Source organism: Leishmania infantum, chromosome 18, assembly GCF_000002875.2.
Source record: "Leishmania infantum JPCM5 genome chromosome 18".
Lineage (NCBI taxonomy): Eukaryota > Euglenozoa > Kinetoplastea > Trypanosomatida > Trypanosomatidae > Leishmania > Leishmania infantum.
Genome location: NC_009402.2, coordinates 5,001 through 28,288, shown reverse-complemented (window position 1 = coordinate 28,288; position 23,288 = coordinate 5,001). Strand labels below are relative to the sequence as shown.

The 23,288-nt window shown below is 59.2% G+C and overlaps 8 protein-coding genes across 8 annotated transcripts; all 8 read left to right on the top strand.

Annotated features, from left to right (window-relative positions):
* Window positions 1-919: 919 nt before the first annotated feature.
* LINJ_18_0080 (conserved hypothetical protein) lies at window positions 920-2,359 on the top strand (the record flags this gene model as incomplete). The annotated part of the gene is made up of 1 exon (XM_001464788.1): window positions 920-2,359. One exon carries the CDS (start codon window positions 920-922, stop codon window positions 2,357-2,359), a length of 1,440 nt encoding a protein of 479 aa, XP_001464825.1.
* A 1,145-nt stretch (window positions 2,360-3,504) lies between these two features.
* On the top strand, window positions 3,505-5,679 carry LINJ_18_0070 (conserved hypothetical protein; the record flags this gene model as incomplete). Its single annotated transcript, XM_001464787.1, has 1 exon — window positions 3,505-5,679. One exon carries the CDS (start codon window positions 3,505-3,507, stop codon window positions 5,677-5,679), a length of 2,175 nt encoding a protein of 724 aa, XP_001464824.1.
* Window positions 5,680-7,915: 2,236 nt separating this feature from the next.
* Window positions 7,916-8,389, top strand: LINJ_18_0060 (conserved hypothetical protein; the record flags this gene model as incomplete). Its single annotated transcript, XM_001464786.1, has 1 exon — window positions 7,916-8,389. The coding sequence occupies one exon, from the start codon at window positions 7,916-7,918 to the stop codon at window positions 8,387-8,389; it is 474 nt and encodes a 157-aa protein (XP_001464823.1).
* Window positions 8,390-9,202: 813 nt separating this feature from the next.
* On the top strand, window positions 9,203-12,127 carry LINJ_18_0050 (conserved hypothetical protein; the record flags this gene model as incomplete). Its single annotated transcript, XM_001464785.1, has 1 exon — window positions 9,203-12,127. One exon carries the CDS (start codon window positions 9,203-9,205, stop codon window positions 12,125-12,127), a length of 2,925 nt encoding a protein of 974 aa, XP_001464822.1.
* An 873-nt stretch (window positions 12,128-13,000) lies between these two features.
* Window positions 13,001-14,617, top strand: LINJ_18_0040 (putative major facilitator superfamily protein (MFS); the record flags this gene model as incomplete). The annotated part of the gene is made up of 1 exon (XM_001464784.2): window positions 13,001-14,617. One exon carries the CDS (start codon window positions 13,001-13,003, stop codon window positions 14,615-14,617), a length of 1,617 nt encoding a protein of 538 aa, XP_001464821.2.
* A 448-nt stretch (window positions 14,618-15,065) lies between these two features.
* Window positions 15,066-16,100, top strand: LINJ_18_0030 (conserved hypothetical protein; the record flags this gene model as incomplete). The annotated part of the gene is made up of 1 exon (XM_001464783.1): window positions 15,066-16,100. One exon carries the CDS (start codon window positions 15,066-15,068, stop codon window positions 16,098-16,100), a length of 1,035 nt encoding a protein of 344 aa, XP_001464820.1.
* A 777-nt stretch (window positions 16,101-16,877) lies between these two features.
* On the top strand, window positions 16,878-18,029 carry LINJ_18_0020 (putative mevalonate-diphosphate decarboxylase; the record flags this gene model as incomplete). Its single annotated transcript, XM_001464782.1, has 1 exon — window positions 16,878-18,029. One exon carries the CDS (start codon window positions 16,878-16,880, stop codon window positions 18,027-18,029), a length of 1,152 nt encoding a protein of 383 aa, XP_001464819.1.
* A 2,073-nt stretch (window positions 18,030-20,102) lies between these two features.
* On the top strand, window positions 20,103-23,111 carry LINJ_18_0010 (conserved hypothetical protein; the record flags this gene model as incomplete). The annotated part of the gene is made up of 1 exon (XM_001464781.1): window positions 20,103-23,111. The coding sequence occupies one exon, from the start codon at window positions 20,103-20,105 to the stop codon at window positions 23,109-23,111; it is 3,009 nt and encodes a 1,002-aa protein (XP_001464818.1).
* Window positions 23,112-23,288: the final 177 nt, after the last annotated feature.

The window sequence follows — 23,288 nt, the reverse complement described above, 5'->3', positions numbered from 1 at the left end:
GTTCGCAGCGCTCTGTCGCGGGCAGGTGGGAGGCGTGAGGAGCGAAAGCCATCACACTCTTCTTTGTGCGACCCGGAACAGGTGGCAAGGCGCACTGCATGCTCGTTGTGCAGCTCTTTTTGTGGTCATGTGTTTCATCCAATAGTGTCGTGTCAGGCGCGGGAGCACACGCTGTAGGGGGCCGAGAGGTGCCTAAGAAGATTAGTTGAACCTGTGAACATAAACGACAGCTAAAAAGAGAACGATGCCTAAGCGTGTTGTGGGGCCCAGGCCGGCGGTAGACGCATCTGGTGTAACGTTTCACAGACGCTTTTAGAGGATACGGTGCTCATTTCAGTTTTCTCCGTTCAAAAACGAATGCGGACCCTCCCCCCTCCTCTTCCTCCTCCTCCCCCCCCCCACGCGTAGCTTCTTGCGCTCAAAATGTACAAGCAGCCGTGCTCCTCAGCTCTGCTTCTATTTTCCGACCCCTTCCTTCCTTTCCTTCCGCTCGTTTTCGGCACTGATACTTTTTTTGTTGGTGTTGCTCAGCCGCGTGCGTGCACTTTTTTTTTTCGCTGGCTGCTGTGCTCGCACGCAAAGCACCGAGGTCATAGCAGTATAGGAGCATTTTTTTTATTCTCGGGCTTCTTGTTTTTTTTCCCCTCCCCGTTTCCCGCTGCCCGAGCATTACCGGCGTCGCGGCGAAAGCAACAGACACTCGCAGCCTTGCCGACAAGTGAGCGAAGGCCGCGATAAGTAGTACGCACACACAAAACACAGTAGAGAGGGGTGAAGAAACGGTAGCGTGTAGCACGCTGTCTTACACCTTTCTTGCCTGACTCTCCTTCCCCGACCCATTCTGCTTAGCTGCTTTTTCTCAGCCCCTCAAAAAAGGCAGTAACACAGCAACCCTTCAAATTAACGTGTGCTATTAGGCATGCAGCGGTTTTCAGTCAGGTCGGCGTGTGCCGTCGCCACCGTAGGCGCTGTGCGCACCTTCTGGGACCCGTTCGGTCACCAGCCCGAGTCCATGTTCCTCGACCGCAAGGACTTGTGCCAAATGTACCCGACCCAGAAGCCGAAGACTACGGGCGGTGGCTTCGGCTACGAGCGCGGCCCATATTGGGCTACGATGCTTTTGCCAAACCCTGCTGTGCGCCTGCCGCACGAGCGGCGTCGCCTCAACCCGAAGCCAGCGAAGCGCGTCACCGTCTTTGGCGCCAGCGGCTACCTCGGAGCTGAGATTGTGCGGGAGCTGTGCGAGCACCCAGACATCGAAAAGGTACGCGCCACCACGCGCTACCCCACGCTCATCCCGCAAGGATCCGACCTTGACGGCCTCCTGCGCAATCACCCAGACAAGCTAGAGCTGCACGAGTGCGACGTGACAGACCGGATTCAAGTCAACGTCGCCGCAAACGGGAGCGACACTCTTATTTTCGCTGTCGACTACCACGCCGAATACGCCAACAATAGCCATCATGACGTGTTCCTGATCGGCGCTACAAACGTCAGCTGGACTGCGCGCAGCGTACGAGCAGAGCGTGTCATTTTCTGCAACGGCCTCGACGCCACTTTTGCATCAGAGTCGAACTACGTCGACTTCCGCGCCCGCGGAGAAGATGCCGTCGGTGCCAACCACCCGGACGCCACCATTATTCGCTTCGGCCCACTATACGGCAAGAACTACCGCTACCGCGGTCTGGGCCGCTACATCTACCCAGCATGCTTCCCGAACACGCAGGTGCAGCCCACGTGGGTCGTTGACGCCGCGCGTGCCGTCGTGCGGTGCTCCATGTCCCACCGTGCCGTGCGCTACAAGTTCGACCTTGGTGGCCCGCAGACGCTGAGCCACGTGGAGGCGTTCCGGGAGATTGCTCGCCACTTCGAGAAGCGCCTTGTAGTGCCGTGCTACCGCGGTTTCGGTCGCTTCTTTGGCAAGCTTGCCGCCTGGACGGTGCCCAACCCGTGGTTCGACGACAACTACGTCCTCACCTTCGAGCTGGATCAGGTGAACCGCCGTAGCACTCTTTTCGATCGGCTGGCGAGCTGGGAGCGTATCGCGTACACGCCACACACCATCCGCGAGGCTGCCGAGGTTGAACGTGGCATCCGAAAGCTCGCCCCCTTGCATGAGCTGGACATCGCCTTCAAGGAGCTGGAGGCGGCGGACAAGGCTGCCTTTCAGCAGGAGGAGGAGGCGGCGAAGAAGTTCGGCATCTATCGCGCGAAGGCAGAGCCGGGCTTCGGCCGCACCGATGGCCTCGAGGCCCTTGCTCAGGAGATCTACCCCGGTCAGCAGTTCCGCATCAAGCCGCTGGAGGGCGCCAAGTACCCATCGAACGTCACGCAGCCCGGCCCCACAGCGATTCAGTAGACGTAGCGCCTTGGTTTCACCTTTTTTATATTTCTTTCTCAACTGTATGGAGCGGATGCAGGGAGAGGGATGGGAAGAGGCTTATGCCCGTGCTTACTTGCGTCTCGCCAGTCTACTGAAGGGGTGCACAACCCTATGCTCGCGACTGAGACAAAGCTGGGTTTCTTCCGCTTTCTCCCGTCTCTGAGCTGCTGGTGCGTGTCTTTCACCCTCCACCTCTCGTCCCCCTCTTCATGCTCCTCTGCTCCCGACCTGGTATTGTGGCCGATGCGTGCTTTTCTAGATCACGAGTGCCGTGTGTCTCTTGTTCTTCGGTGGGGGGCGTGCGTGTGCCTTTCTGCTTGCCGTGTCGGCTGCCGGTAACTCTGATTGTTGGTGTGTGAGGTATGCGTCTGTGCCACCCCCTATCTTCGATTTTCTCTTCCGCCGTTAGCAGCACTAATGGCGTGTAGCACCCTCTTTTCCTGTATGCTCTTCCCTCATCCGATATCGCTTCCACATCTCCCGCACCGCCCCCCCCTCCCCACCCGCCTCTGTGTAGGGGTTGCTTACTATGCTTGGCTCGTGTATACATGGGCGTGCAGCGCCCCAATCAAATCACGAAACGAAACGCGATGGAGGCAACTGATCTTCAGCTCAACGTGGAGATATCGTAGCCGATATTTTCGTGCTCCCGCGGAGGTGACTCCACCAGATCTCCGTTTTTGTGTTGTCCGACCCGCGGCTTTTCTCTCTCTCTCTGCACGCTGCCTTCCAGCGTGCTCCGCTCGCCTCTCCTTTTTCCCCGCCACCTCTGTTTTGTGTAGACATCATCTCAGAGGTTGAGCGGGGGCCCTCGCCCGCCCCCTTGCCATGGCAATCCATCATGTTCTGAGCCGCTTTCTATGCCACGGTCTCGCTCACTCCCCACCTCCCATGTCGGTGACCGTTCCTGTTTCGCGCAGACGTCGTCGTCTTTTCGCCTTCGCCGCGACTCCCCCCTTTGCACCACCGTTTCTCTTCCACTTTGCCTTTTTGTTTGGCCCTTCCCCGTCTCCGGTGCGGGGCGTGGAAAGAAGGACTCTCTGCGGGTGAAAGCCGTGCGCACTTGAAGCTTCTTTCGGACGTGGCACTAGTCCTTCCAAAGCCGCGAGAAGAGAGAAACGATGCCTCCTTTATTAACGGAGGTGAAGCCGGCGGCTCACCGCCCTCAGTTCCGCGTCTGCTATCTGTGCGGTCAGCAGTTCGGTAGCGCCTCCATTGGCATTCATGTCCCCCAGTGCTACCAGAAGAAGCTCAGTCAGTGGGAAGTGACTGACCCGGCTGTCCGAGGCCCAAAGCCCAAGCACCCCGACACGGTCAAGTGGAAAGGCGGCAACGGTGCCTCGGTTGAGGCCATCAATAAAGAACAATATCAAGAGTTCAACTCCCAGCTAGTTGCGTGTCCGCACTGCGCCCGCACATTTCTGCCAGACCGGCTGCCCGTGCACCTGCGCGGCTGCAAAGGTGATGGCAAGGTTGGCGTCCCACCCTCCAAAATGAAGGCGGACGGGGGTGGGGGTAGCACACCAGGAGGCGGCAAACCCAAGAGCGAGCCGCGGCGCGCGGCCGGACGCCGGTCGCTCTCCCCCGGCCCCCCGCTTCTCCCGACGTGTTACTTGTGCGGGCAGCAGTTCGGCACCGCCTCCATCGGGATCCACGTGCCGCAGTGCTACGAAAAGAAGCTGGCACAGTGGCAGAACGCCGACCCACGCTCGCGTGGCCACCCTCCAAAGCACCCCGACACGGTGAATTGGCGCGGCCGCCCCGGCGCCTCACCGCGCGAGCAGGCCGAGGAGCAGTTCCAAGAGTTCATGAACAACCTAGAGGAGTGCCCCAACTGCAGTCGCAGATTCTTGCCAGATCGGCTAGTGGTGCACTTGCGCTCATGCCGCCCCGACAATCCACCCAAGCCAACCTCTCCACGCAAGGCAAAGGCGGCTGGGGGCGCCAGATGTCCAACGTCCACAACGGCGACGACACCAGCGGAGACTGCCGCCCCAAAGGCCAGCGTCGGTGATCAGACACCGCGCAGTGAGAAGCAGCAGCAGAAGCAAGACCCACCGACCTCCTCCGCCGGCGAGGACTGGATTCACCCGAAGCGCAACCGGCTCACTCGCCACTCCACCCTCCCCGCTGAGAGCCGCGTGTGTCCGCAGTGCGATGCAGTGGAGTACGACGCCGATGCGAAGTTCTGTCGCGATTGCGGTCACAGCTTCGTGTCCAAGCAGCTCTCCAGCCCGTGCCAGCACTGTGGGGAGCGCATCCCGCATGGCTCGCGGTTTTGCGGAACGTGCGGGCAGCCCGTTAAAGGCGCGTCGGCGCATGAGCGTACCCCAGGCGGGCCGAACAAGCACGCGTCAACGGTGCGCAGCGTCGTGTGCCCGGCGTGCGAGGCGATCAGCGACGCCGACGGCAACTTTTGCGACAACTGCGGCGCCGCGCTTGGCGATGCCGATCTCACCCCAGCCCCTGCAGCAGCAGGAGCAGCCGCTACGCCTCCTTCCTTCCGTGCGGGAGGTTCTACTGAGCACAAGGCGGTGCTTTATTGCGCCAAGTGCAACGAAACTGTGGAGGACACAACGGCTGTTTTTTGCGAGGACTGCGGAGGCCGACTAGAGGCACTGAAGGTGCCCACCACAAAAGACGGTGGTCCGCCTCGTCGTGCTGACGGCACACTACCGCCATCCCATGTTGCACGCCTGAAGGCCGCGATGACAAGCAGGCCACAGCAGCCCTCTGCGAGCGAACCAGCCAAAACCACCACAGCGCCGGTGGCCAGCTCTGCCGCTCCGGCACGACCCGCGACGCGCAGCGCCTGCCCCCCTACAGAAGAACACACTGATGATGAGTCCCGCGCATACGCTGAAGATGACCTGGAGCGGGTGCCGTGCAGTCACTGTGGTCGCCGGTTTGCCTCCGAGTCTCTGGCAAAGCATGAGCGCATCTGCGGCTCGCAGAAGAAGCGGCGCGTCTTCAATGCAACAAAGCAGCGGCTGCCAGAGGGGGCCATTGCCGCAGCGAAGCCCTCTGCCGGGTCGCAGCCGACTGCCCCGAAGCGCGATTGGAAGGCGGAGAGTGAATCGTTTCGCCGCGCGCTGCGCGAGGCTCGGCAGGTGGATCAAGTCTTGAAAGCAGGCGGAACCGCCAAGGACTTGCCACCACCAACGTACTCGACGAATCCCGATTACGTGCCCTGTCCCCATTGCCAGCGCCGCTTTGCGCCCGACGTCGCGGCGCGTCATATTCCGCGATGTGCGAACACAGTGAACCGCCCAAAGCCACCTCCGCGCCGTCGTTGAGAGGCCCCCTCCCTCCTCCCCCCCCCCCACACACACACAGGCATTTCACCGGGCGCACTTCTGTGCAGCTCTCTTCTTTGCGCTCTCGAGGGTATGCCCTCTTTTTCACCCATGTAGACTACAGTGTTTCTCCATTGATCATGCTTGTACAGTTTACTGTTTCCTTTTGTTTCATGGCTTCACTAATAAGCATGCGTGTGCGTCTCTTTCTTGTTCTCCGTTTGCTCTTCTTGGCGGCAGCCGTGCCACAACAGAAGAACACCGACGCTCGGCTCACAAGACGACAGTTGACCATCGCCACCCCGTTTCCGCAGAGGCACCTGTCCGTACTTCGGCTTCCGGCAGCGGCAAGATGACGTGCTGCCAACGACACAGCTAGCACTGCGGCAGCCACGCACCCGACCGCGGTTGCGATGAGGGCGTTCTGCCTGGTGTGTGGTGCGCGGTATGCTACGCAAGAGTCGCGGATCGCTCAGCGTGGGTGTCGCAACCCACGTCGTTCCTCACACCATGGCTCTGCACGCAGTGTTGTGACTACGCACATCTCTCGCGCGCTGCGCGGGCTTCCCGGGCTTCCCGGGTTGTGTGTCTAGGGCTGCCCCCCGCCCCCACCCCCACCCCCTGTACGCCCTCACAAGGACAAGGTGTGAGCTCTCTGTGTGCAGGCGCATGTCTATCCGCGGTTCCCTTCCGCTTGGCACGCGCACCCCTGCGAGTGGCGTGCGGGAGCTCAGAGGAAGGCAGAATGCCCCATGCCGCCACCGACGCATAACGGCGGCCCCACCTGTCGCAGCGCATGCGAGCACGCTATCCAGAGACGCCCCGTCCATGGCATTGACAGAAGCTGCAAGATGACGGCAGCGAGCCCCCGAGGCAACAGCGCCGTCCTGAAATCAGGCGCCAATATGCGGGAATGCGGGCACCGCGCACACGTGCGGCTAGCCGTAGCTGGCACGGTGTGCCACATCCCGAGCAAAGCAGGCAGAGGCCAGCAGCGCAAGAGCGATGACCGAGGAGGGCGCGAAGAGATCTATACCGATCAGCGCCACGGCGCATGTGTGTGCGAGGCATGCGGCGCCCCCCCCTGAGTCTGACCGCGTAGGCTCATGAGGCGCAGATGCCGGAAGCACGACGAGAGCAGTCCGATAGGCACCATCGAGTCCTCTGGACTTCCGCGTGAAGAGCCCCCCACGCGAGATGATGGAGCGCCGCGGCTTGAGGCGACCGGGGGCGAAGCATGGTATACAGGCCGTGCACGGGGCTTCGGGGGGGGGGCTGTAACCTGGGGTTGCGCAACATCCCCCCTGCACTCATGCGGCATGTGCATGGGCGCCGCCCTGCTACCCGCACAACTGGCGCCACCGGCCTCCGCGCTCAAGCGCAGGACCCTGGACGCGGCCCGCTGTGAATCAAGGCATGCTGTCCGCCCGAGTCCCCTCTGACGCTGATCGCGCCGCAAGCAACGAGAGGAACGGACGAGGAAGGACAGGAGGAACCCGCTCGACGGCCAGGACTTGGCCGCAGTGCAGCACCGGTACATGAGCTATGATTGCTTGCACATATATCCCGACGTGTTGCTCACTCAATGGTGCCATTGAAAACTAAGTGATTTCTCTGCGCTAGCGCAGCGTTGCTCCTTCTCCGCAAGGTATACACCGGCTTGCAGCTAATCCATAACTTGTTTCTAGCGCACGCTACAGAGAGGGAGGGCTCGCCAACAGTGCGGAAACTGCTGCTGAACATGACAGCTGTGAGCCTCCCTTTCCCCTCGACAAAAAAAAAGATGCTCGGATGTGTTCATTTGTACTCAGAGAGATAGAGTGGTACCTAGGGGTACGGGCCACCTTGCGCACATGCACGCCTTTGTACGAAGCGTGAATGTGTGCTTTCTGCGGCAGATGTTCGCCGCATTGGACCGTCTGCAGTGGGTTCGCCTTGTTTCCCTTGTGTTGATCTCCGTCTTCTACTTATTTCGACGAATGGCCACTGCTTACTTGTTGCCCCCTTTTTTCTTTGCACCGCCAAGCCGTGTCTTCTCCACCAGAGCACTGCTGTAGACAGTCCGCCTACTTCGACAGTTCTTGTCCGAAGTACTTGCTACCGGGGGACTACTTTCCGAGTTGCGCTCGACGTGCACCAGCTTCTCACTCGCATTGTTTGCTTGCGGACTGCTTTACTGCGCTCGCAGACTTGGCCGTTACTACAGAACCCAAAGCGAGAACAAAACTCATTCACCATGCTGCGTCGCTGCACGGTGCCCCGAATGAACCGGGGTCATTTGGCTCCCACACCGTCCAAGTACTCGGACCGTCCAGGCATGTGGGGACCGGGTGCCGGCCCGGTAAAGGACACATTAGCGCGTCGAACGATGTTCTACCGCATGCTCGTTATGAACAAGATAGGTTTTTGGACAAAGCCGTTTCGCACGAACCGCGCTCGGTGGATCTGGCGAAAGACACAGATGCAGCTGTGGAAGACGATGGTGATGTCGATGGTGTTCATCTGCGTTATCCTCTTTTGTAACATTTGGCTGTCCTTCGTGTACCATGCGTACACTGTCGGCCCCACAACCCCGGTTCTGGAGCGCAAGGTGCGCGAGCACCGGGTGTCGAAGCAGATTATGCAGATGGTGCGCGAGCGCGAGCGTGATATAACGCAGGAGGAAGAGGTGGAGAAGGCACGTGCCATCATAGAGTCACAAAAGCGATGAGCGGTTTTGTGTCTTGATGAGGGGAGGGGAGCGGCATCATCTGCTCTGCTTTGATGCTTGTGTTTCGTGTGTGTGTGTGTGCGTGCTGTTTTCGTTGAGCCACCGTCCGGCCTCCGTCTTTGTGTTTTCTTTTGTTAATTTGTATGCGCGCCAGGCGCTGATCGGCGTTGCGACGTACGCTTGTGGGTTCGTACGTTGTATGTTTCTGCCGATGCGCCTTCAGTCGGTTTTGCGTTATGCTCATGGAAGGGCTGGAGAGTCTTCACGTTACGCCCTCTCACTCTTCTACGTTGTCCACATGGATTCAAGAAAACCGCGCTGTCTCGGTGCAGATCACTTGACCATGGTGCATGGCGGACTTTTTTCGTCTTTTGCGCGTACTCTCCTCTCCGTCACTCGCAGCGAACCCATCCGTGCGGAGATCCACGATGGGTCTTGTCTGGGACGTTGGCTCTAGCTTGTCGGTCTCTCCCAGCCTCTCCGCCACCCGTGCTGCCTCCTGCGAGCCATGTAACGCACAAAAAGGAGCCTAGCGGCTGCTGCTCCCTCGGCAATGGCGCCCAGGTCGGCTCAGTAGCCGCCGCCTCTTGCACTCACCCCTTGCTCACCGGCCCACGCCGTCCTCTCCGTCGCTCTCGTCCGTCTATTACTTGCTTGCGATTGCTGCCGCCCCCCGTTTTCTCTTCTAACAGTGATGCCCCCACCCCCTCCCCCACCGCGCCCTGCTTCCCTCGTGCGAAGGCATAGACAAGCTTGCCGCTTTGTTTCATCACCACATCCAAAAAAGGTAAAGGGAGAGGGACGAAGCGGCAGATGACGGCAGTCACAGATGGGAGCACGTCTGGCGTAGTGAAGTGCGCAGAGTGGCTGCACGAACTGATTCCATGCTGGCTGGATGGTGATGTCTCAGTACACGTCGAGGAAGCGCTGCGGGAGGTGGCGACTCACCTCGATGGGGTCTCCGCGGTCGTGGAGAAGGGTGTCCATCTTCCCATGAAGGCGGCGCTGCGCGTGCAGGTGATGGCGCTGGATAGCTGGAACGCAACAGCCCTATGCGGATGGCCATTAGAACGCAACGATCTGAAGGTGCAGGCTCGCTGGCTAGTTACATACCTTTTCCTCTGCAGTCACTGCGTCTTTGCCGGACAAGAGGTTCGCGAAGCGCACTTGTCTCACCACCTAGACGACGCCGAGAAATGCATCCTGATGTGCCTAAAGACGAGCAAGGGGCTCCTCCGTACACGCCACATCGATGCCGCTGAAAAGTTACTCACGTGGGCGGCGTGCGTCGTCAAGGCATGCGCAGGTGTCCCCGGCTCCACCATGCGCAGATTCTCCGCGGAGGTTCAATTTGCTCAGTTGCGCGCAGCCTGGGAGGCAGCGCAGCACGAACGCGCGTGTGTCATTGCCACCCAGCTGGCTGAGGAGACGCGCTCAAGCACGGCGTACACAGAGGCGCTGCTCGAGTTCATCTACAACGCCGGTGTGAAATCGCTGCAAGAGGACCGCTCCAATACAGGTGCACTCGATGGAGACACTCACGGTGCATCGAAGGTCGAGGGAGTGGGGCTGCCAGGATGCGCATCAGGGCAGCATATGCCAGACGTACAGGCCTCGGTGCAGAGTATGCTTCTCCTCTCCCTGCGCCTGCAGAAAGCCGTCAAAGCTCGCTCAGGGAAGCAGCGGACATTTCTTGGCATGACATACCTGCAGTATGGGTATTCTCTGCTTTTGTGCGGCAAGTATGACGCCGCGGCGGAGGCGGCGTCGACGTCGTACGAGCTTCTTCGCACCCTCGAGCCCATCGTGGTCCGCTTCAAGGCCGAGGTTCACCGTCACGCCACGGATGAGGTGTTGGCATTGTTTCGTGCGCTATGCAGCAATGCCACGGTTGCCGTGGGGGACCTGTGCGCCATGGCAAGCCTTGCGTTGGAGAAGATGCCCGCTATGCAGGAAACTTTGTTTGCGGAGCTGCATCGGCGCGTGGCGGCCTCGGCGAGCGCTGTCGACCAGTTCCGGCTCCTCTGCGTTCTCATTCGCCACTGCTCTGAGTGGAGCGTTGCGGAGCTGCTGCGTCGCCTCTCCGATGGTGATACGCCGCCACCAGCGTTTCATCGCTTTCTGTTCTGCTGCCTCTGGCGGCTGTCAGCGATGGCGGTAAACGCGCAGCCGCGCTGCTTGTCTGCCGCGACTCGGTGGAGCTGCCTGCACACCGCACAGCGTCTCTTCTGCGGAGTTGCCTCGGAGGAAGAGCGACAGGCCATTTTACTGGACATGACACAGCTGGCCCTCGCAATGCATGACAATGGCGTAGAAGCCACGGAAGAGCTCCAGCAGACGCTGGCATTGTGCCACAACGTGAAGACTATCGCTTCTGCACTGGAGGTATCTTCCTTGCAAGCCCAGGCGCAAATTGCGTTTTTGCTTGACAAAAAAGACCATGGAATGGAACGGGTGAGAGCGCTACTGGAATGCACTGCAGGAGAGACAGCGGTGCGGGCCTGCAGCGAACTCGTCACGTTTTTGCTCCGATCGTCGTTGCTTCACTCGGCTGGCGCGGTGGCAGAATTATGCGTTGCTGCATTTCACCAGCACCAGTCGCCGATGCGCATTATCGAGTTTGCCAAGGTGTTCGCCATGGGATGCTTGGTAGACCAGAATGAGGGACTCCGCGCCGAGGCTGGCGGAATTCTTGAGGTGCACGTCTGTCCCATCTTGCAGAACGTGTCACTGACGTTGCCGGACGCGCGATGGTGGAGCCGGTTTCTCTGGTACGCTGCCGAGGCGCTCCTTGACAGCGACCCTGTACGAGCCGTGCGACTCCTCCAGGCCGGAGTGGAGCTTGACGCAGACCGTAGCGACGCCGGCGAGGCCGAGGGGTCCAGGACAGCGGCGGACGAGTTTCTGCGCAATCGGCTGTGCCTGTTGCTAGATACCGAGTTTGACACCTTCGCAGCTGGGCAAGCAGCTCTCTCCACTATGGAGCTTCGGCGGCACGGGGACTCTCTCGCGAGCCTTCTCAGCTCGTGTGACGAGGAGAGGAATAGCACAGACGAGAGTTCCACCCTACGGCAGCGTGTAACGCTGTTTCTCGCGCGCTTAGAAGCGACCCTGCGTGACATGCTGGCGCACGATGCCTCTACTCCCATTGACGTGGAAGCGCTGCGCCTCGACGAACTCCCTAGTATGGCTGCCATAAGCTCAGGCGATCTCGAGCAAGTGGCGGCAGTGTGCCACTACGTGGCCTCACGCCTTTCTCCTCCTGGTTCCTATTCTCTATGTGATGCAGCGCTCAACATCATGCTAGCCGCGGCCCAGCTGCAGCTCAGCAGCGACGTCGCCTCCACTGCTGCACTCGGCGCTCTCTTCGCAACCATCTACGCCGCATTCAAGATGGCTCGTAACGCTGACGGACGCCTGCTGGTCTCCGAGGCCCTCACCGCCGCCCTCCCTCATCTCACTGCGAAGAATGCCTCGCTGCGTTCCGCTTTCTCTCACTTACACAGCGATGATGGTGAGTGCTCTACGGTGGCACGAGACCTTGACCTCTGCGAAACCGTAGTTGAGTTCTTCGCCGTTGAAGCGTGGAATGAGTCAGTGCAGTGGAACATTCTGCAGAGGCGTGCGCTGGTCGAGCGATGGCGCGCCGTCGTCGCGGTGCTCACGAGTGTCCTAAGCGACGCCAACGCGTCGAAGGCTGCTATCGCCGACCTTGCTGCGCAGATGCCTTTGCTGTGAGGGTTGTGTGATGCGCTTTTGTTCCTTGCGTGACATTGTGGTATCCTCCCCCGTCGTCGCGCATCCGGATGGGGAAGGAGCACAGCAAGTTGTGGGCCACCCCCCCCCTGCTGCGCATGGTGGGATAGAACACCTTCGGCGCGCTGGCGATAGTCCTTGATTTCTTCTGCTAGTTCTACTGCTGCTTCGTTACCTTTCCAGTCGATCGCCTCGAAACGCACATATTACTTTTGGACCGCTAGACTGACTGCGATGGCTGCTGCCGTGCATCCAAACCCAGAAGAGACAAGAGTCGCTGCCTGCCCCTCTTCCGCGCGGCGACTTCATCTCTCGTACTCCTGGTGGTAGAATCGCGTACAGCCTCCTATTCTGCGGAGATTGTGCCCCTTTCCTCCCTCCCTCCTCTTTCCTCACCAGCAGTGGACTCCCTTTCTTCACGCACGCTGTGCAGTGTGCGGCATCTTTAGTCGTACGAGACGCACGTCTCGCCAAACTGCGAGGTGAGACGGGTCTCCCTGCGCTTCCACTTAATCTTGTCTCACCTTTGCCCCTCGCCTTGCTCCTGTTCTCTTTCTCATTGTGCCCGTGGGCTTCGGCGTTCTTGTTTCTCTTGTGCGGATCACCCGGTGAAGTGTACGGCTCTCTGTGCCAGCGGCTTTGCGTATCACACACCATCGGGCGACGCTGTCGGTTCTCCGACACATCTTGCGTGGTGGGTGCCTTCTCGACAGGCGGAACGCAGCCTCTTCCCAGTTGCGTGGTTACCGGTGACACACTCCGAAAGCTGGAGTAGGCAGAGAAGACCAACATCACAAACCCAGCAGATTGGGAGAACGATTGCCTTGTAAAAGTAGTGAAGGCACTCCGGACAGTATGAGGACGAAAGAGATATCGCAAGAAACGACACTGCTGCTGCCCAACGCATCCAGCGACCGTGCGACCCGCACATCTGCCATGGACGCAGAGGGTGAAGCCTGGATGACGCCGCGCATGGTCTTATGGACGTTTACTATGAGTAACTTTCTGCTCTACTTCGATCGTGGCGCGACAGTCGGTGCGCTCTCCTCCATCTGCTCCGACCGAGACCTCGCTGGCAACGACACGCCGCTGTCCGATGCCAAGAGGGGCTTCCTTGTCTCCGGGTTCATTATCGGCTACGTGGTTGCTAGCCCCCTCTTCACCTGCCGCGGTAGCGCATGGGGATCAAGGATGGTCGTTCTGCTCGGCATGGCGCTGTGGTGCGCTACATGCCTCGCCTGTGCCGTCTCCCTCAACTACACGGTCCTGTTGGTCTGTCGCATCCTTGTTGGCGTGGCAGAGGCTGCGTTTGTCGCCTTCACCGTGACAATTATCGACAACACGGCCCCTGCCACGCATCGGACATCGTGGATCGGTTTCTTTTACTCCATGATCCCCATCGGAACGGCGGTGGGAATGGGCTGCGCCGGTCTGCTCACATCGTACCCGACGCTGTGGGGCTTCACGCCGTGGCGTGTGATATATGTAACTGAGGTGATGGCGGCGCTGCCCATTGTGGTGCTTCTCTGCTACATCCCTGCTTCCTACCACCTTGCTACGGCGACGGAATCGGCCCCGCAGTTGCCTTTTCTCACCGCGACTGGCTGTATTTTATGCAACGCAAACTACATGCTGCTTGTGCTTGGATTTTCAATGTACTGCTTCGTGACCGGCGCCGTCTCGACCTGGGGAATACCCTTTTTGCACGAGGGGCCTCTGCAGCTCACCAAGGCCACCGCTGCGCTCTTCATGGGCATCGCGACGACGTGCAGCGGTGTGGTGGGCTCGCTGGGGGGTGGCATCGCTGTCGACTACTGGGGCGGCAGCACTGGTCCTGCTGGTGCAATCCAGTGCCAGCAGTTCAACATCCTCATGATCCTCATCGCGATCCCTTGCGGGGTAGTTGCCCTCATGAGCACCGATGCGCTGGCCTTTGCGACCACTTTTGCGGTAGCAGTGACAGCACTGTTTGCCATCACAGCCCCCATCAACGCCTCCATTCTCACCGTGGTGCCAGCCGGCCTACGCCCGTATGCCGTGAGCTACTCCATATTCATCATCCACCTTCTGGGTGACTTTCCCTCGCCAACGCTGGCGGGAATCGTGTCAGACTTTTTCGGGCGGAACTGCGGTGGCCTTTCACGTAATGGCTGCCGCGCCGCTGAGCAGCAATTCCAATGTGCCTGGATCGACGAAGCAGATGGTCTGGGGCGTTGCATCTGCCGCGTTCAGCTGCGCAACGCTCTTCTTTTAGTCTTTGCGTACCTATTTCTTGCCCCGCCCTGCTGGGCGGTAGTGTGGTGGCATCTGCGGCGCGAAGCCCACACTGCAGATGTCAGCGTCGACGACGCGGAAGACTCGTCTACCTTGAGCACGCCAGGCGTTCCAGCGTTTCTCCTCTCTCACTCACACGATGAGCTTGACGAAGTGCTCCACACCTGCATGTGGTTAAAGCGATTCGGCCATTACTAGACTTTTGAATTCGTGCTTGTTTGCGAGCATGTGCTGCTTCTCGTTTCTTCAACTTTATGCTTCAGCATCAGTACTGTCATCAAACAGGGGAACACAACCGCCACCGCAGCGACACACAAGGGCAGCGACGAAGACAAATACAGCGTCTCGTGCTCTCGGAGGGGGTGCACAGTGAAAGCGAAGAAACGACAAAAAAAACCGCTGCTAAGCCCCCTCCCTCTCCCTTCGCCAATTGACGCCACCTCTCTCCTCCTCCTTCACCGGCCCGGATCGGTGGCTGCAAGCCCTCCTCTGTACACACTTCTTCAACTTGCTTACATACCAAAACTCTCCGTCTTTCTCTATTTCTCTATCCTGCTGCCTCTGATGGTGACTGCCCTCCGTTTGTGTCGTCGCTCGCACTCCGCTTGCTTCCAGCCAAAAAGGCAGTCATGCAAATGAGTAAATGATGCCGAACGATACAGCGGTTGTGTACATCTTCCTCGACGACGCCAACAAGGCCGTTTCCATGGAAGATGTCAAGGAATGGCTGCAGATTATAAACGATGTTGTGGAGATAAAGCTGCAATTTGACGCGGCTACAGAACGGCCGTGCTACTATGTGGAGTTCCGCAGCCCAGTAGCGGCGCAGCAGGCTGTGCAGTACCTCAACGGGGCACGGCTCAAGAACTGCGTCGTGACGATACAGTCTCGTGTGTATCTGGCGGCGGCAGAGACACAGGGGTCGGCAAGCGGCAGCGGAGAGTCTCCGTCGGCGGCCGGCGGTACGCCTCCAGTGACCCACAAGCGCTGCAGAGAGACATCAGAGTTGCCCTTTAATCATTTGCTGCCGCCCGAGCTTCAGATGGACCCGCCACTCGCGAAGTATCTTCCCCAACTGGAGAAGAGCGAGCTGTACTCGTCAGACGCCGTTGCCATGTGGCAGCAACTGCAAGCAGCACAAAAGGAACTGGTTGAAATGTACCATGACCTAGAGATCACTGCCGCGCAGATCGCGGATTGTGACGCGCAGTTGACGCAGCTCCTTCACATGAGTTGGATAGCGCCCGCGTCCAATGGCGTCATGATATCTCAGTCGCCTTCGTCTGGGCCTGGGCGCAAGACTGTCCTGCAGGCCCCACACTTTCTTTGCCACGAGAGGGCGATCGCGTTTGACGCGCATACCCCCAGTCGGGTCGTCGCACTACTGACGGATTGCTTTGGCCCACTGTCGCTCTGCTCCGACGCGGTGACACAGACGGGCTTTTTTCTCGTGGTGAGGTTTGTCTTTGCTGCAGACGAGGCGCTTTTCTTGGCCGCAGCTACCGCGTCCGGGTCGACAGAGGTGACCAAGAAGAGGGAGCAGAGTCAAGGGGCGGAGTGGAGGAGCATCGTCCAAGGACTTGGGTGGAGGCCAACAACGAGCGTCGTTCGCGTGCATCACCTATTCTCAGTCGAACTGGATGCACCTCTGCAGCGTATCGTGCGCGACCTACTAGTGTAGATGTCGTTGCTGGAAGCATTGCAGGAGGCACAGGTGTGACTGCTTCACCTGCTTTCACGCCGGTAGTTTCCAGGTAGTGATGATGGACTCGGGTACTGCGGCTGGTTTGCCGCCGCTGACGTGTGAAGTGCAGGAAAACAAAAAGTAGACAAAGACGGAAATGACACGCCGATTCTTTTTCCTTTTTCCACGTCTCCGCAGACGTGTGGTGATGGGGGTGCGCGGCGGTAACGAAAGATCACCTTGGCAAAGAAGCCTGTCTCCCGCGTGGAGAGCATCTACATATCGCTCGTCGCTGTTTTTATACAGGATCGCCTGCTTGATCCACTCACGCACCGTCACACATGCCTTATCCTCATGTATTCACCCGCTGCCTCATTTTGTTTCCTTTTGCTCCCCTCCTCTCCTCCTCGACACTGCTCTTCCTTGGCGCATTGCTTTTTGACTTTGTTTGCCACATCTCCGTCTTCGCATGTGACGCCACCGTCGCGGCGATGCACTGTGCGGTGCTCCGCCTGCGTGCGGTTTCGCGCACGTTTCCCTGCTACACATATCATGACCGCTACTCTGCACTACAACCTGTCTTTCTGCATTGCACGCCGTCGAGGAACATATTCATTGCCTCTGTCATTTGTCGATCTCGCACTCACCCCCCCCCTGCGCCCCGCGTATTCCACAACCACGCACCCGAGAATTCAGCAGTACCTTCCGCATAGTGCATCTTGTGACGTTTCTTCCTTTTCTGCACAACACCAGGCACACGAAACGTTCGACGAAATGTCGGCGCCGATTCGCGTGACGGTCGAAGCACCCATCAACATTGCATTCATCAAGTATTGGGGAAAGCGTGAGGGAGGTGAGAAGCTGATCCTGCCCACCAATGACTCCTTTAGTATCACACTCTCCACAAAACCGTTCCGCTCCAAGACCTCGGTCGAGCTCCGCAAGGACGCCGCCGAGGATGAACTCTGGCTGAATGGGAAGAAGAGCAACATTCAGGAGACGCCGCGCATCCAGTCGGTGCTCTCGTGCATCCGCGATAACTGCCCGGGCAGCATGAAGGATCTCAAGGCGTACATCGTGTCCGATAACAACTTTCCGACAGCAGCCGGCATGGCTTCCTCCGCCAGCGGCTACTGCGCGCTCGCCGCGGCGCTCGTGAAGGCGTACAGAGCCACCGTGGACGTGTCGATGCTGTCGCGCCTCGGCTCCGGCAGCGCGTGCCGCAGCGCCTACGGCGGCTTTGTCATTTGGCACAAGGGGGAGAAGCCTGATGGCACGGACTGCATCGCTACACAGTTTGTAGATGAGAAGTACTGGCCTGAGGTGCAGGTGATGTGCGCCGTTCTCAAGGGCGAGAAGAAGGATGTGCCGAGCACGGCTGGCATGCAGCAGTCGCTCAAAACGTCCCCCATGATGCAAGAGCGCATCGCGTCCATCGTGCCGGCGCGCATGAACGCCGTCAAGGAGGCGATTCGGCACCGCGACTTCAACAAGTTTGCTGCGATCGCTATGGCGGACTCTGATGACCTGCAGGAGATTTGTCGCACAACCGAGCCGCGCATCCAGTACGCCACGGAGGACAGCTACGCCATGATCCGCCTCATCCGCGCCTTCAACGCCAAGAAGGGCTACAATGCCATGGCCTACACCTTCGACGCCGGCGCGAACTGCTTCATGTTCACCCTCAAGCAGGATCTGCCAGAGGTGGTGGTGATGCTGCGTGCGCACTTTCCCACCTCTTGGGACAAGATGTGTTTTCACGATGCAGACCTCTTGGAGGAGTGCAAGGCGTACCAGCTGCCTGCATCGTTCGAGGGTCTCATCGACTACCCGAAAAAGTCGTTGGAGATGCTCCTCCAGTCTCCCGTGGGCCAAGGCATCGTGTACCTCGACGACGCCGAGTCCCTTATTCCACCGAACGCTTAGCGGGCCCTGTCGCTGAGACCTATCCCTTTCCCCTTCCCCTCCCTTTCCCTTCTCTCCCCCTCGCCAAGCGATTAGTTGCCTTCTCCGTGCCAGAGCGGAGGAGAAGACATTTGTGACTTGAATGACGCATTCTCCTCTCCCGCGTCTCTTCACGTTCATCGCGGCTATTTTTGCCCCTCCTCTTCGCCGACCCATGCCCCGTCTTCGTCACAGCACCTTCATCGTGTGTGGGTGTGCTACTGTAGAAGTGCTCGGCATCTCTTTCGTTGAGAACATTAATGCAGTCGGCAAAGAAGCAGTCAAGCATAGGTACCCAGGATCAGAGAATGGGGCTGATACAGCTTGCACGCCCCCACCACATGGAATGAAAGCTCCCAGCGAAGCTAGCGGGAAGGGGGAGGGAGCTGTGTAGAAATTTTGTCGAAGGAATCGATGGAATTCTATGCTAGGCGTTTCATGGACGCTCCTGTGCCTCATGGGCTCCCTGCTGTAGTGTGCGGCTCACCTCCTTACATGCCGCCTCGTGTACTGAGCGCGTCCACGCGGGGCCAAACTCTCTCTGCCCCCTTCACCCTTTTGCCTGCGACCCTACTGCCGCTCTCGCTAAATGACAAGCGTGAATGGGAAGTACAGGGCTTTCTTACGCGTACTCGATTCTCTCATCTCGTTTGCACTCTCCTTGCTCTGACTCTTGCGCCTCTATATTGTCTGCTTCACCAATGATGTCATGTTCGGGACAGTAGTGAACACACTAGCACCTCGAGCATGGCGTCTATGAGCATGAAGGCGGGATTGGCGCGCAACCACGAGCTTTTAGATGTTCTCCTGCAGCGGTGCGCGCATGACGAGTCGCCGCGGCGACTTGTATCAGCGCCTAGCTGCACTACAGGACGCACAGAGGCGACATCTCGAGAAGATGACGGCCCACGCGCGAGATGCACATTCTCCCGTAGCAGAGCGCATTCAACTTTTACAGTACGAGGAGACTGAAGCTGTGAGGTGCCGCAAAACTGTGAAGCAAGCGTATGGACCGCAGGATATGGCGGGGCTCACGTGTGCAGAGCAGCGCCTTCGCGACACTCTGCGGCAAACGCAACGCATGAACATAACATTACAGGCAGCTATGGAAGAAACCTCGGCTCAGTGTGAGTGTCTACAGCAGTGCGTGCGAACAAGGGCAGCACGCAGCAGTTTAGCGGCGACGCTTCTGACGCCTGTCTCCGCTGCGACGGCGACGGGGCACCCGTCCGAGGTTCCTCAGAGCTCTCCCTGCCAAGACGCCTCGCCGTGCCACGAATGGGCGGAGCTTGCGCGACACAGTGCCTCCTTCTACGCAAAGGCGTTCTCCGACGTGCGTGAGGTAATGGGGGGGCTGCGCGGGGCTGCAGAAAGACATTCAGAGACAACTGCAAAACCCTGCGGCGTACAGCGACCCCGCTGCTGTAATCGTCGCCTTGACAGCTTTGGCAAAAGCGAGCGACAAACTCCTGCTTTCCTATGGTCGGGTGCGTGAAGAGCAGCATGCGCACCATCTCGCGTTGCTTCGCACCTTTGATCTGCTCTTCGGAGAGCCGGCGTAGACTCTTAGACGGGAGCTTACCGCTTTCATAAGTTCGCTACGAACAGCACCAGCGCGCGCGTAGGCGCAATCTTGGCTACGGACGTCGCCACGAGGCATCAGGATTTGATGGAGCCGACGTAGACGGTCTCCCCTCCCACGCCTCTCCTACTTGACGGCGCTTTTGCCCTTCTCATGGCCCTTCTCTCTTTTGCTACGTTGCCCATCTCCCGCTTTTTTGCCCTGTGTCTTCGCGCTCCTTCCTACCCACTCCCCTGCGCGTGCTATGCGGTGCCCAGATCGGTGATACACTTCCTCCTTGTCGGCGTCACCTTCTCATCAGAGTTCCTTTTCGACGCTGCGCTTTCCGTAACAAAGGGGCTGCCCCGGTGTAGTCGGGCACTGCCGGCGCCCTTGAGAGGCGCACGCTTACTCCCGTCGGTTTGTGTGTAGCATACAAACTTCTCTTTTCAGTTTGTGCAATTTACCTTCACTGGTTGTAGCAACACGCGGTAATGCTACGCCGCCCGCCTCAGCTCCTGCGTCTGCGGCTTGCGGGGGTATTTGCCTGCACCGCTGCACTGTACGGTCGCACCGGTGCTTTTCACCCCTTCTCGCAAAAAGATGAGGATGACCTGCTGCAGGTGGTGAAGACAAAGCCCCGCCACGTCCTCCGGCACGTGCGTCAGCAGGTGTGGCGCTCTCGCAAGCGAGAACTGCAGTTCCGCAACACAGTGACGCACCTGATGATTATCCTGCAGGAGTTCCTCCGCAAGCAGCTCATCGACCCAACACATGCATCTCAGATCATGGAGGGCATTCTGGAAGAATGTGTCAAGTACGGCCAGCACGATATGGCGCACCTGCTCTTCCGCGCTTTCCTACGCTTTCGCAAGTACGGCTGTGCCATGAGCGTCGATTCCATCCGCTGTTTGTTCGAGTCCTATCGCCACAATGACACCGCCGAGCTGATGCTTCAGCTCGCGCAGGAGATGAAGGATGTTGCGGAGTTGCGGCCGCTCTGCATCGCCGCATACTTGTTTTCGAACAGCGAAGCTGAGGCGCAGGCTCTCTGCAAGGGCGTCTCGCTCACAGAGCTAGGGTCCGACGACGTTGTGGCGCTCATCGCCGGGTACGAGAAGATGAAGCGCGTCGACAAGCTCCAGGAAATTCTCGACGTTGTCCCGACCATGTCCACTGCCGAGACTCGAATGGAGGTGTGCGCAGCGCTGTTTCGCGCCTTTTTCAAGCTGGACAGCGACGAAGGCTTCACACGGACGCTGCAGGTGGCTCTGGAACAGAAGATGCCGCTCTCCGCTGAACTGTACGCTACGGTGCTGCGGCACAAGATGCGGCACGTAACGAGCGTCGAGGAGATCGCCGCCATCGAGGATGAGCTGAAGGAGCTCGGGTACGTGCCGGACGCAACGTGTGACTCTATTGTCATCACTGCGTACGCCCGCCTGCTGCACTTTGGGGACCGCGGCAGCGAGGAGCTCATGCTTGCCAAGGTGGACACGCTGCTGTCATCCATCGAGTCCCGCCTCAAGCAAGGCGATCCTGACATGGACATCAGCGCTGCCCACATCCGGGCCGTCATCCGCGGCTACGGGGCCGCCGGCCGTCCCGAAGCAATAAAAGACGCATGGCAGCGGATGCAGTTCGGTCCCCTCACGAACGACGTGCGCATCTACAATGAGCTGCTCAAGTGGTTTGCGCTCATGGGCAACGTCAAGGACGTGCTCGCCGTGAAGCGGGAGATGGAGAGCAACGGGGTCAGCGCAGACGCTGTCACGTACACGTGGGTCTTTCGCGCTCTTGGCAAGTACTACCCGAGGCACGTGGAGGAGTACTACAAGGAAATGCAGGAGCGGCATGTTCGGCCTGACATTCACCTCTACACCACGCTCCTAGGCATCTTTGGCGACCTAGGGAGGATGGACACTGTCGACGAGCTTATGATAGAGCTGCGGAGGCGTGAGGAGGCGGGCAGCGTCCAGTTCACGCCCATCACGTTCGCCGTGCTCATCCGCATCCACGGCGGTGATCTCGACAAGGCCAGAGCTCTCTACGCGGAGGCCCAGCAGCGCAACATCAGCGATCACCCGCACGTTCAGACAAGTATGCTGCACACCCTCGCCGTCCACAAGGGCGCCACCGCCGCCGATGTCGAGGAGTTCTTGAAAACGCTCCCGACCTGGAGCACGGACGTGTACAATGTTCTCTTGCACATGTACGGGAAGAGCATGGACCGCGAGCGGTTTGACGCGACGCTGGAGAAGATGAAGTCGCAATCCGTCGAGATGAACGACGTCACGTTCGGCACCCTCATCACCGCGTTTGCCCGCTGGGGCGAGCGCGAGAAGGTGAACGAGGTGATTCAGCTCCTCAAGTCCCACGACGGCGGCATCTCTGCCACGTTTTACTCGGTGCTCGCCTCCTCTCTAAGCCGCATGGGCAACGAGGAGGGTGTCGAGAACGCCTGGGAGGACCTCCTGGCCTCCCGCCTCTTCCCAGACACGGAGGTATACAACCAGTTCCTGTCCCTCTATAGTCGCCAGAACAACGTGTCTAAAATGCAGGGCGTGCTTGACAACATGATGAAGCAAGTGCCCCCAAATCCGGTCACTGCTACCACTGTTCTCGACATGCTCGGCAAGTCGGGTCGCATGTCGGAAATGGAGTCCCTCTTCGACGATATGAAGTCGACCCCAGACACCGCGCCAACGTCCGTGACGTTTCATCAGGTCATGAACGCCTACGCGAAGACCGGCGATGTGGTGAAGATGGAGAAGGTGCACGAGGAGTTCCTGGAGAAGGGCTACACGGAGAACAACGTCACCTACAACATTCTCATGGACGGCCACGGGCGGGCGAAAGGATATGAGCAGATGGAGGAGCTGCGCCAGAAGCGCAGCGCCGCCGGCATCCCGATGGACGACATCACGTACTGCATCATGATTGCCGCCTACGGCCGCTCCCGTCTCGACAAGGACGTTCAGCGTCTTTTCGATGAAGTCACCAAGGAGGAGAACCGCCCGTTACTGACGAAGCGGGTGGTTTGGTCGGCGATGGACGCATTTTGCCGCTGCAACTCGACCGCTGGAATGGAAAAGTGCGTAGAGCTGCTGCGCGCGCTCAACGGCGAGGGCGAGGCGCTCACCTCATCCGACTACTGCGGTCTCATACCCTACTACTGTCGCATGGGTCAGATGGAGAAAGTCGAGGACCTGGTCCGACTCCTTCACGACAAAGGCGACGCTGAGGCGCTGACGTACAACGCCCTCAACGCCATTGCACGCGGCTACGCCCGCACCGGCCGCTTTGATAAGACGGTGGAGACGCTGCATCAGATTCGCGATCGCAACTGGGTACCCGATGCAGCGACAGCGCTGCAGCTTTCAGGGGCCTTCCTCAAAGCAGGTCTTCACGAGCAAGCGCAGCAGATCATCGAGTGGCGTCGACGCTACGCCAAAGTGGCGGGTAGCCCTGCCGCCGCCACCATAAAGGATAGTCAGAATTAGGATGCCTCGCGCGCGGCAAGCGGAAGAAGAGCAGGAAACCGCAGCGGCCTCGCCACAAGGTTATCGGTGATTTAGGGAGCCGGACCGCCGAGAAGGGCCGAAGGACTCCGGTCCTCTAAGCGGTTGCCGGTGTGGCGGAATCCATTGTTCATGTCAGCCGCATCTACACAGTTTCCG